Source organism: Mercenaria mercenaria, chromosome 2, assembly GCF_021730395.1.
Source record: "Mercenaria mercenaria strain notata chromosome 2, MADL_Memer_1, whole genome shotgun sequence".
Lineage (NCBI taxonomy): Eukaryota > Metazoa > Mollusca > Bivalvia > Venerida > Veneridae > Mercenaria > Mercenaria mercenaria.
In genome coordinates, this window is record NC_069362.1 from 63,116,232 (window position 1) to 63,130,215 (window position 13,984).

The window sequence follows — 13,984 nt, forward strand, 5'->3', positions numbered from 1 at the left end:
GCGCGGAGAGTAGTTTCCCTTTACCAAAATGGCGAACATCGATAACAAAACTTGTTTATAGGAATAAGGTCAGTAATTCGGTCGAAAATGTGCTTCCGTGGTGTAGTCGAAAGAAGTCCATAATAAATAGATCCTAATTTTCCCATTTTTTGCGCAAATTCGTGTAGAACGAGTGCTTTAATCACCGTTTCTCACTACTAGAAGACATTCTGCATGAAATGAGACGGTTTTCATGTTCATACACCCCACATGGCAAGTTTTGCAGATCGAAACCGGAAGTAGGTGTTTATTGCGCGGACGAGAGTAAATATGCGCCATTTTTAGGGTAGCAGACCACAACTGACTGGCATTTCACTAGGAACTACATAACCCCCTATTTTCTTTTCATTTTTTCGTTAATTTGTGATAGAACTTTCATGAAAAATAGGTGTAGGAAAAAGTGATGTTCTCTAAAGATACGTAAAGACGATATGAAGTTGTCGTTTTTTATATGAAACAAAGAAGGGTTTGAATTACTGACCTTTAACCTATAAGAGCTGAAATTAGACTTTCTCGAAACACATCGCAATTAGTCTTAATAGTCATAGATCGGTTGTTTATGATATAAAAGGGTGTTTTCAATGCAAAATAATAGTGAAATTTGAAAAATTTTGAATTTTGACCATATTTTGAGAAGATGCGCCTATTCAGCAGCGATTTCTGGGATTTTAAAAAGCAGTATTTTGTCTCCAGAATGTCAAAAATGCAAAAATGCATCCTTTTGGTCTTTTCATGCGGAATGAATGGATATTTCAAGTCCAATGTTAAAAATAATGCAAGATAAACTTTCACAAAGTGATACAATACAAGGAAGGCAAATTCTGCACATAACTTGATGATGGTTCTATAAATTTTATGAAATCTTCAGGTTTAAAATTAGACACCAATTACAAGAATTTGTCCATACCCCCTAGTATGTGAATTACAATCAGTTTCTTGTACATTGGAACATTGAATCATTAAGTGTAGTATTTGAAGATCCATTATACAATTTTATAGCCGAATAAGTACAGACTCAATATACGACCCGAAAAATGTGTCTTTGTGTAAAAATATAAAAAAATCCTAATCTCCTTTTTTGGGTAAATTTGTTGAACGTGACTTTCATGGCGTTTCCGGACTCTGATAGCTTCTGCATAAATGAAGGTATTTAAACGTCCAATGAAGTCTGTATGAGAACATTTAGCAATACTGTTTATTGTAGGTTAAAGATAATAAATATAACGAATTTTGGAATGCACTGAATCCTTAGCCACTACCAATTTGTCCTTAAAATAGCAGGTTATGTAACCATACCATTTTTGTATATTCAAAATTTTTGTCAATTTCTATTGATAAACTTTATCTAGCAAAAAAGTTGTGAAGTTGAAGAATAAGGATTTGGTACTAGCTAAACGCATCACTGAAACAACGTTGAAACTTCAATTTTATATTATACTGTAACACAAACCAGTAAGCTGTTTGAATATGATTGCAATCCACAAAGGGATGTTTCTATGTTAAAATGACTAGCAACAGTCACAGAAATACATTTACAACTGCATACAGCACAAACTGAGCTATTACATATTGTGCGCAACGCTTTACATGTTGTATTGTTCTCAGAACATACTACAGCTTATCGGTCAATAACGACTATTTTCTTTCCCCCGATTATTATGTCGAGTACATAGTTTAGGGCCATTAACACCTCTTCCTGAACCTTCCAAAGATATTTAACGCTACCTGGTTAGGACCATAAACAACTATGCCGCCCTTCCTGGGATAATATTACCCGACACAGGGTCACTGAATGAACTTTTTCTCCAACCCCTCCCTATATATTTATCTGCAACTTACCAGGTTTTGGGCCACTAAATGACCTATTTCTCTGACCCCCTCCCATGAGGCATTTATCTGCAACTTTATCTGGGTTAAAGCTACTAAATGACCTCTTTCTCTCATCCCTCCGAGGAGAAATTTATCTGCAGTTTACCCGGTTTACGGCCACTGAATTACCTATTTCTTTACTTCTACCTGGCAACATTTATGTGCAAGCTAGCCTGGTTTAGGGACACTTAACAACCTATTACTCTGATCTCTGCCTGGAAGTATCTATCTACAGCTTACCTGGTTTAGGCCACTGAATTGACCTATTTCTTTGACTTCTGCCTGGAACTATTAAACCTGTAATAAGGGAATTCAAGCAGAATACATCTGATTTGCTCGGAAATCATCTCAGTACTGTTTACGACCATGAAATACCTATTGTTTTGCGCAGGAGAATTAATACTGTAAACTTAAATATCTGAGTTGAATCTAATTTGCATATAAACTCAATTGCTACATGCAAGCTTAAAATCATGCATTTATATGTTCTTATTAATACGTGGTTAAATATAAACAATGGTATTTACAACTTAAACCTCTCAATGCTATGGCTAAGAAAAATGTGCTTACAACTATACCTCTCAGTGGATAGTGCAAGACTATGCTCATGACAAGATGACAGAAATCAGGAATTGCACAAATTTAAGTTCGGAGCATTTCCGAAACAGATGAAATCTGCAACTACAAGTTTCTGACAATGGAAGTCAGTGAGTTTTTGTCATTTCAGTTTTAATGCTATGGTCAAACCAGATTAAAGTGGCAGAATCAAAATTTACCTTTTGGAGATGCTTTTGGAGGCCCCATAGCCCCTGGACTTTTCGCGCTGGCTTGCGGCGAGGACTGAACAGTTCCTGTTGTATTTCTACCCTGATTTCCTCTCTTTACTATACCTCCTCGTCCCCTTGTTGCACCCCCAAATCCCAGGGCTCTATTTCTGATCTTGGCTGCCTGAAAGCTACCTCTCTGTGCCATACCCCTACCTCTTCCTAAACCACGTCCTCTAGACGACTGTTGTCGTCCAAAGAAATTTTGCGACCTAGGACTTCTGTATTTCTTTTCTGAAAAATAGGTTTTTAATGTTTTTAGTACTGCAAATGACATATGTCAGAATAATAATTACATTTTAAGAACTTTTTTTTCCATTTTGGATTATATTTAAACTTCAGGCTTAAACACTGATATTTCAATGCAACGTGCAGAAAAAGCATATCATTATCAGTAGAACACAGGCATATCGCGCTCCTCAAAAGATGTGCAGTCAAGCAAGTTGGTTGCATGGTCAAAATCCACCAGAAATATTTTGAATTGTAGGTCAGCTCGGGTGCTTTTTGGTGTTATTCACTCCTTTTGAAATTATTCATATAATGAAGCATCTCTGTGAAAAACATGAAGGCCAGGACATAATAGATAGCATGCTAAATGCAGAAAATTGATTTTAATAAGCTTTCTATGAGACTCGATTCACAATCAGACATACACAAAGATCAACAAATGTTTTTCACAATCAAGTGGACCTACACAAAATTCAACTACCGATATTCACAATCAAATGGATAAACGCAACAACCAACCATCGATATTCACAATCATTTACATATTCAACCTAATGACAAATCCATGATTTAATCCCAAGCATTTATATATTGTATATTCATCTTTTATGATTTCAGCAAGTATTACAGGAAGTTTATATGCAGTTGAAACATTAATGTAAGCTCTTAATCAGGGTTAAAACCTTCCTATTTACCCTAAAAAGACACCATAATTAGTTATACCTAGAAAACCCACTTGTCAGAATGATTTTTTCTTGGTTTTTGATGATTAAGACCCCATTATGCCCCTCCTGATACTGGCCATTACCTGGGTAGAATCACCAACCTTCTGCTGATGTCCTCACATGATAATCCTAGCAGGACTCAAAACAACAGGTGAATAGCAAGTGATTCAAAGGAATGACTTAACAACTCAGCTATGAAGGCCCATTAGAATCAGGCAAAAAAAAAGATCAACTAAAACATTGCAATTATTTAATGATTTTTGATCATATAGCAAGTTTTGTATTAAAATCTTACCAGAATAAAGCCTGAATATCTTCAGTTGACAGTCTTCGATAAAGACATCCTTGTTTGTGTCCAAACATTGTATGCATGCTTCTTCTGTGTCAAAATCCAGGAGTACACTTCTGAAAGTGTGTTGTATCAAAACTAGTTAATATCACATAATGGTGCTTCTCGAGTAAAGCCAATTTAAAACATAAAACTTTTCTTTAAAACAAGAAATGATTGGCTACATGTAGTTTGTATACCCATAACTTCCTTTTTATTTCTTAGTTTACTGAGTCAGCATTAATATTTATTGAACAAACATAAAATTCTGAAAAAATTCAAGAAAAAAAACAAACCCAAGTCATTTGGATCTACCAGCAGCAGCTGACAGAAAGACCAACAATGAGCAAAACAATGTACCCCGTCTTCTTCCACAGGGGCAGAAATTCTCAGAAACAGAAGTAAATACAAATACACAAAGCCACTATATTTTAGTATTTCTGAAAGACATTTCTGTATCTAATAAAATAAGCAAAAACTATGCCGATTGCAAACAATTCTAGTAAGTCCAGTGCTTGTTTTCTACCCCAGTCCCAACGGCAAATAGTATGTTCCACTTCACAATTCAGATTTTTAACAATGCATTTTTCCGAATTGTAAAGGCCCTGGTCTTGTTCCCAAATCAGTGGGAAAAAAACACTGATGTCTTTCATCAGCACCATGAATTCCATGAAGGACAGTTTTCCTGGTAGAATATCATCAATGTCTAGCATTGTGCAGAGTATGCTCCCCTGATACAAATACTCTCTTGTCTGTACAGCAGAAAAGCCTTTCTGATTTCCTACACTTGATAGGACTGTCTTCTCTGATTTACTTATATTTCATATCAATATTAAAGTTATGAAAACGTAAATGATTTCAAATCTACCAGTGTATTAAATTTTTACAAATATTACTTCTTTAGTGTTTCTAGTATCGCATAAACAGCAGCAATGGTGGTTTTTTTTTTAATTTTTGTATGAATTTGTAAATTCATTCCATTGCAACAGGAATGTTCAAATGTCAACTAAGTAATGCTCTTTTTCAGCACAAGACTTGTATGAAACAAAAGAAGTAGGTGAAGTGTTACCATGTTAAAACTTACCCAACTTTCTTTCCTCCATCAGGCAAATCTTCCATACTCAATGTGATCTTTTGTGCCTCAGGAAAAAGTGACCTAATTGTGTCTTCAGTGACATTAGGTGGGACATTTTTCACTGCAATCTGACGTTTTCTCTTCTCAACTGTAAACGGTACAATCCAAGGCATATTTGCCAAGCTCGGATGCAAAATCCATAACTACACAAGAATGGATTGCAACCGATGAGGGCAACATATGCAGCGTACCTACTGAGTATAATTCCAGGATTATCATTACAATGATACTCAGGTGAAAGGAACTTTGTGTCCAATCAAAGGTCTATGCATGAATCTGTACACTCCAGAAAGTATGTACAATCTACATTGCATAGAAAAATCAAAGAATAAAATAGTTTGTAAAATTGTGGCAAGCAAACTACAAAGATAGTATTTACAGTATAGCCATTTTTTGTGTGCAAGGCTGGACATCTGGAGATGTTTTTCCTTCAACAATGAGATGTGCACATGCAGAACTCAATAAACTTGAGTGGTTCTTCTATACGCCATAATCATTTTGAACAATACATATATGATCTAATACACAGTCAAACCTGATAGTTTGTTGATAAATTCCTCAGACAAAAGCAATTTGCTATTTCTGTTATGAGGCTTTTCTTCTGTAAAAGGGGTAAAGAAATTCTAAAATAAACACTTGTTGACATGTATTCATATCCTCTACAGTTCAGTAAAACTGTTAAAATTTTGGTGTCCATTGCTGGGTTAAAACTCATCTTGTGTACATTTCTGCTTTATATGCAGTAATTTTGACAACAAGACGGATGGAATAACAGTGCTGCAATGGTTTATAAATAGACTTTCTTTTCCAGTTCTCATGTCCTACTGTTGTAAGCATACTGAACGACACAAAACAACATGTCATTTCTATCATAAATGAAATCGCCATTTCGAGGTTTGACTGTATATTTAACTCAAAGACTATAAACTGAACAACACCAAGATAAACATGGCAAAGCCAGCATATACAAACTCTGAAACAGCTGTCCGTGTAACAGCTTTATCTCTATATGCCTGCTGTTGTTTTTTTACAATACAAATTCTTGTTTGCATTACACAAGTATATCAAGCTACAATGCATTTTGATGTCCACAGGCTAAACTACAGCTCAACCTCTCTAAAATGAACATTGATGAGTAAGCTATATGTATCTGTTGTACAGGAGGTTGCCAAGGAGGACAACTTTAAAGCTAAGAATTATATTTCAGGGGTATGGAAATACCTGCCTTTGTACAGAAATATCTGTTTCCTTAAGGTGTTGTTTTACTGTATAACTTTAGAAATATATCTTTGAGTCTTATTGCAATGATATGGTAGGTAAATATTTCAGTAATATGCTTATCTTTGCATCTTTCTCCTACTTCAATGCTTTCATTTCATCTGAGAAAGCCTCGGTCAGATTTGATTGTAATTCATTGTTTGTATTTTCTCACTTATCTTTTTTTCCAGTTTACTGTTTTTTTTGTTGTTGTTGTTGTTGTTGCTGATGTTATATACCATATCAACAAAAATGTTCAATTCCACTTTTTATATCATGACTGATTAACTATCAGCATCCTAGAAAGGTGCATGATAATAATATATGTATACAGATGCATGCATATTAACAATGTCTCTTTCATACACTGAGCGTCTTCATATCAATTTATCATCAACTGTTCAGTTGAACTTTGCTTTTAAGTACTCATATACACAAATGATGACTCGCATATTTCATTTCCGCAGTTTCTGTTCAATTTATGGCACTTGTCATTTTGTTAGCGCTATTTCATATCATCTACATACAAATGTAGTTGTCTCCCCTGCTGACTATCTCATTTAGATAAGCTTGTAGCTGTGTAAATTCTTGAAGCTTCTTCAACAAACATTAAACTTGACAGTTTATTTCACCTGTTAAAATTCATAACGCTTCTTTTATACATTTTCAAGCTGTTTACATCAGATTTTTCTATATAGTTTTTCCACATATATCATCTCCTTTAACCTTGAAATCTTGCTTAAAAGTTTATATGACCTTCAATATCCTGAATAATATTATCTTTCCATATGTATTTCATCTCATAGATCATGTATTTTCTTTCAATCCATTCCTAAGGTCCATCAACGGACTGAGTCCATATAAAATCCATACAGAGCTTGTTTCTTTTTTTTTGCAGTCAAATCTACTACAGTTTCTCAATATTACTACATTTTCCTTTGGCTGTAGTAGGCCTGTATCAAACTGGCTTTGGTAGACTAGATACCTCAGTGGCTTCCAAACTCCGTCCCTATCAATATTTTTCTTCAATTTTCAAAATACATTTATACATAGGTCCTGGAACATCCCAATATACCCTGAAAACAAGTATTTGGCATCCAAACGTTCTCCCTGCGTATCTATTTACCTTACTACGAGTTCTGCATAAAATAATAAATACTTACACATATCAGCCTTTAACTTTCTGTTCTCATCAATATACTGCTTGCATTCTGTAAGTAAAACAAGAAGACTGATCTTTCTGGATTCAGGTGAATTATCTATTAACAAAAGATGAAACAGAAATACCATTGTCTCTCAATCAACTTTTTAACAGTAAAATTTTGGTAGGCAGTATCTTTACACTGTTCACTGGTTTCTTTTTTCTTTTTTTTTTTTTTTTGGTTTAACTTAACACTGACACAGTTATAGGTCATATTGCAACTTTCTAGCTTGTAATGACTGAAAAAGATCCCAAGATGACCCCAAACTCCCATGTACTGTTTGGACAGGCAACTGGGTAGAACCATCCACCTTCCATAAGCCAGCTGGATGGCTTCCTCATATCAAAGAATTCTACACCCAATTAGGGTTTCGAACCCAAAGTGTTGAAGGTCAAGTGAATCTTAGTCAGCCACCTTAACTACTCAGCCACATACCAGTACAACACTGGACAGACAAAATGTCTTTCATTTAAAAGACTAATCACAGAAAAAAAAGTCATCCTGTCAGGGATAAAACCTGCAACCTTATTTAAAACCACACTCATTTAGTTGTTAGGCAGGAATGCTTAGTGTCTGGTCCACCTTTTATGCAACAAGGTTTTTCCCTGATTTCTCTTTAGATGTAAAACAATACAATTGACATTAATCTTTACCCTGCTAAATTTCTAAAATGGGCTGGTCTAACATTAAGTTTGGGCAGTATCATTTAATATTCGAAGGGGTGTTCACTGAAAATTTACTGTGTAATAGTGGACAGTGTGTCCAAAATCAGCTAATTTATACAATAGGAAGTATCCCTATCAACTTGAATATTTAATAAATTCAAAACTTACTGATATGTATGTATTTGAAATGTTCCCAATACCATACACTTAGTTAGAATTATGTCTTGATAGTCAATGATTTTCAATTTAGTACTATTTTCAAACATTAATTTCTTCCTTATAAGAGTTTACACATGTGTTACATTCATATCTTTAACCCTTATCATGCTGGATATGATTGGTTCTGCCTTTGTGACCAGTGTAGATCATGATCAGCCTTCACATCCATGCAGTCTGATCATGATCTGCACTGTTCCCTATTCAGTCAGTAAATTTTTAGTAAACACCCTTTTGAATAATAAATGGTACTGTCCAAATTGAAAGATGGACAAGTTCATTATAGAAATTTAGCAGGGTAAGGGTTAATGCTGATTCATACAGTTACCTTCAACAGCATTGTTGAAAGCTTCTGGAAATTTGACAGACATGTCTCGACCATCAATGTGAAGATTTCCAAGCCTGTATGCGACACGGATCAGGAATGTTGGTGTTGTTATCCCCAATGGCAATCGCACAAACCTGTAATATCGCATTTCTATTTACAAACTTCTCAAACTGTGCAAGCATTCATGAGAAGAACTTGTTCATTCTCTGATGTTTTCGATTTATAGTTTGGTTATAGAAAAGCAACTGTTATAATGAATACTGGAATTATAAATGTTTAACAACATACAGTACAACTTGTATAAAGAGACCACCTAACAGAAGGACAATAAGTGGTCTCTTAACAGGAATGGTCTCTTAATACTACATAACTTGTTCTTTAACAACACATTAAAAGGAACTGAAAAAGTGGTCTTTTGATGCAAATGGTCTCTTAATAGTCATGGTCTCTAAAGCCTGACTGTATTGTAAAATCATCTGATTTCATGGGCATGGAATTTCATGGTTTTGACTAAATGACAATTACTCTGGGAAATATATCTATGGATATCAAATGTTGAACATAGAAGTATGAGGATTTTGTTTAAACATTGTGATTAAATTTTGTGGATTGACATAACTGCAAAATCCACTTAAACTAGTCCCATATGAATATTTATGATTTCATTAAATGTATCTATCAAACATGATAGTAAAGTTTGAACTCAACAAATCCGTATTATTTTAACTTCTACCTAACCTGTTATTACAAACTTGTAAGTTTACAAATTGTCAGCGTAAAACATTTGACAATGTGTTAAGTTATCCCATCTGAACTGCTTACAACATTTTTCTTCTCCATTTCTAATAAATTAATGTCAACTGATATAACAGACTTATTATAACAGTACTTTAATCTGCAATGTTGTATTCAGCTCTAGTGGATATTACCTGACCTCGCCCCGAAAAATTCAGTTGGAATGGCAAACTTACTGACGCATGAAACACTGGGATGCCATCATTGCGATATTTCCTATTGAATATTTTTCTTTATCCGATGGGAGTGGAATACAGGGTTTAGTATTTGTTATTGAAATGCATTTTTGAGACAGAAAATTGTATAATAAAATAGTCTATTACTTAAAAGTTTAATACTAACCCACATTTTTCCTGCACAACTTTTCCGCCTGACTCTTTATCTTTCAGTTCAAACTTTATCTCAAAATTGTCACTCAGTTTCAGTATTTCATGCAGCTTGTCGGATTTCAAGTCCATCTGTCGTATTGGGCCAATGTTCACGGTTAAATTACGTACTGAAAGAAAATGTAATGGTCATGAAAAGAGAACAAACCAGCACTAAGTTATCTGCTAAGGCCTATGATTTAATATAGTTTTGCAATTGTTTCTCAACTACCAATATCTACACTGAAAATGTGATTTCAATCAACAACTTTTCTTGAATTTTGTGGGGGGGTTTTGTTCAATATTTATTTCAAATGTAGAGATAGGAATAGATCTCAAATAACCACCTGTAAATAAATCCATGGGTGACCATTTTGGCACCAGACAGAGGAACATGTATTGAATTTATATACAACAAGAGGACCACGATGGTCCTGAATCGCACACCTTTCCCCACATGACCCAGTTTTGAACTGAGTATGACGTCTTTTTTTCTATTATTTGACATAGTGACCTAGTTTTTGAGCTCATGTGACCCAGTTTTGAACTTGACCTAGATATCATCAAGATAAAAATTCTGACCAATTTTCATGAAGATCCATTGAAAAATATGGCCTCTAGAAAGGTCGCAAGGTTTATCTATTATTTGACCTAATGACCTAGTTTTTGAAGGCACGTGACCTAGTTTTGAACCTGACCTAGATATCATCAAGGTGAACATTCTCACCAATTTTCATGAAGATCTCATGAAAAATATGGCCTCTAGAGAGGTCGCAAGGTTTTTCTATTTTTATACCTACTGACCTTGTTTTTGACCGTACGTGACCCAGTTTCGAATTTTTTTAGTTATCAAGGTGAACATTCAGACCAATTTTCATGAAGATCCATTGAAAAATATGGCCTCTAGAGAGGTTCAAATGGTTTTTCTATTTTTAGACCTACTGACCTAGTTTTTGACCGCAGGTGACCCAGTTTTGAACTTGACCTAGATATTATCAAGGTGAACATTCAGACCAACTTTCATACAGATCCCATGAAAAATATGGCCTCTAGAGAGGTCACAAGTTTTTTTTTTTATTTGGCCTACTGACCTAGTTTTTGTCGGCACATGACCCAGATTTTATTCTGACCTAGATATCATCAAGGTGAACATTCTGACCAATTTTCATGAAAATCCATTCAAAAGTATGGCCTCTAGAGAGGTCACAAGGTTTTTCTATTTTTAGACCTACTGACCTAGTTTTTGACCGCAGTTGATCCAGTTTCGAATTTTTTTAGATATCATCAAGATGAACATTCAGACCAATTTTCATGAAGATCCATTGAAAAATATGGCCTCTAGAGAGGTAAAAAGGTTTTTCTGTTTTTAGACCTACTGACCTAGTTTTTGACCGCAGTTGACCCAGTTTTGAACTTGACCTAGATGTCATCAAGATGAACATTCAGACCAACTTTCATACAGATCCCATGAAAAATATGGCCTTTAGAGAGGTCACAAGGTTTTTTTATTATTTGACCTACTGACCTAGTTTTTGTCAGCACATGACCCAGTTTCAAATTAGACCTAGATATCATCAAGGTGAACATTCAGACCAATTTTCATGAAGATCCATTGAAAAATATGGACTCTAGAGAGGTCAAAAGCTTTTTCTATTTTTAGACCTACTGATCTAGTTTTTGACCGCAGTTGATCCAGTTTCAAACTTAACCTAGATATCATCAAGATGAACATTCAGATCAACTTTAATACAGATCCCATGAAAAATATGACCTCTAGAGAGGTCACAAGGTTTTTTTATTATTTGGCCTACTGACCTAGTTTTTGTCGGCACATGACCCAGTTTTTAATCTGACCTAGATATCATCAAGGTGAACATTCTGACCAATTTTCATGAAGATCCATTCAAAAGTGTAGCCTCTAGAGAGGTCACAAGGTTTTTCTATTTTTAGACCTACTGACCTAGTTTTTGACCGCAGTTGACCCAGTTTCAAACCTGACCTAGATATTATCAAGATGAACATTCAGACCAACTTTCATACAGATCCCATGAAAAATATGGCCTCTAGAGAGGTCACAAGGTTTTTCTTTTATTTGACCTACTGCCCTAGTTTTTGTCGGCACGTAACCCAGTTTCAAACTTGACCTAGATATCATCAAGGTGAACATTCTAATTTTTATGAAGATCCATTGAAAAATATGGCCTCTAGAGAGGTCACAAGGTTTTTCTATTTTTCGACCTACTGACCTAGTTTTGGACCGCATGTGACCCAATTTCGAACTTGAACTAGATATCATCAAGATGAACATTCTGACCAACTTTCGTAAAGATCCCATGAAAAATGTGACCTCTAGAGTGGTCACAAGCAAAAGTTTACGCACGCATGGACGACGGACGCCATGCGATGACAAAAGCTCACCTTGTCACTTTGTGACAGGTGAGCTAATAAAAACAAAAGAATATCAAAACAAGAGGACCATGATGGTCCTGAATCGCTCACCTCTTCCCACATGACCCAGTTTTGAGTATGACGTCGTTTTTTCTATTATTTGACATAGTGACCTAGTTTTTAAGCTCATGTGACCCAGTTCTAAACTTGACCTAGATATTATCAAGATAAAAATTCTGACCAATTTTCATGAAGATCCATTGAAAAATATGGTTTCTAGAGAGGTCACAAGGTTTTTCTATTATTTGACCTATTGACCTAGTTTTCGAAGGTACGTGACCCTGTTTTGAACTTGACCTATATATCATCAAGGTGAACATTCTCACTAATTTTCATGAAGATCTCATGAAAAATATGGCCTCTAGAGAGGTCACAAGGTTTTTCTATTTTTATACCTACTGGCCTAGTTTTTGATTGCACGTGACCCAGTTTCGAAATTGACCTAGATATCATCAAGGTGAACATTCAGATCAATTTTCATGAAGATCCATTGAAAAATATGGCCTCTAGAGAGGTTAAAAGATTTTAATAATTTTAGACCTACTGACCTAGTTTTTTATCGCAGTTGACCCAGTTTCAAACTTGACCTAGATATCATCATGATGAACATTCAGACCAACTTTCATACAGATCCCATGAAAAGTATGGCCTCTAGGGAGGTCACAAGGTTTTTTTATTATTTGACCTACTGACCTAGTTTTTTAAGGCACGTGACCCAGTTTCAAACCTGACCTAGATATAATCAAGGTGAACATTCTGACCAATTCTTATGGAGATCCATTCATAAGTATGGCCTCTAGAGAGGTCACAAGGTTTTTCTGTTTTTAGACCTACTGACCTAGTTTTTGACCGCACATGACCCTGTTTCAAACTTGACCTAGATATCATCAAGATGAACATTCAGACCAATTTTCATACAGATCCCATGAAAAATATGGCCTTTAGAGAGTTCACAATGTTTTTCTATTATTTGACCTACTGACCTAGTTTTTGACCGCATGTGACCCAGTTTCGAACTTGACCTAGATATCATCAAGATGAACATTCAGACCAACTTTCATACAGATCCCATGAAAAATATGGCCTCTAGAGAGGTCACAAGGTTTTTCTATTATTTGACCTACTGACCTAATTTTTGATGGCACGTGACCCAGTTTCGAACTTGACCTAGATATCATCAAGGTGAACATTCTGACCAATTTTCATGAAGATCTCAGGAAATATATGGCCTCTAGAGAGGTCACAATTTTTTTCTATTTTTAGACCTACTGACCTAGTTTTTGACCGCATGTAACCCAGTTTCGAACCTAACCTAGATATCATCAAGATGAACATTCAGACCAAATTTCATACAGATCCCATGAAAAATATGGCCTTTAGAGAGGTCACAAGGTTTTTCTATTATTTGCCCTACTGACCTAGTTTTTGATGGCACGTAACCCAGTTTCGAACCTAACCTAGATATCATCAAGATGAACATTCAGACCAAATTTCATACAGATCCCATGAAAAATATGGCCTTTAGAGAGGTCACAAGGTTTTTCTATTATTTGCCCTACT

General features: G+C 35.2%; 1 protein-coding gene across 1 annotated transcript in view; it reads right to left on the reverse strand.

The window, feature by feature from the left end:
* The window catches only part of LOC123564120 (uncharacterized), a 35,220-nt gene that overhangs the window by 8,416 nt on the left and 12,820 nt on the right, over positions 1–13,984 (reverse strand). Inside the window, exons 6-12 of the mRNA XM_053526132.1 lie at positions 9,954–10,107; positions 8,817–8,950; positions 7,569–7,616; positions 5,098–5,236; positions 3,981–4,090; positions 2,685–2,966; positions 2,149–2,205 (exon numbers count right to left, since the gene is read on the reverse strand). Coding sequence (XP_053382107.1) covers positions 2,149–2,205; positions 2,685–2,966; positions 3,981–4,090; positions 5,098–5,236; positions 7,569–7,616; positions 8,817–8,950; positions 9,954–10,107 — 924 coding nt within the window. The remainder of the gene's footprint in view (positions 1–2,148; positions 2,206–2,684; positions 2,967–3,980; positions 4,091–5,097; positions 5,237–7,568; positions 7,617–8,816; positions 8,951–9,953; positions 10,108–13,984) is intronic.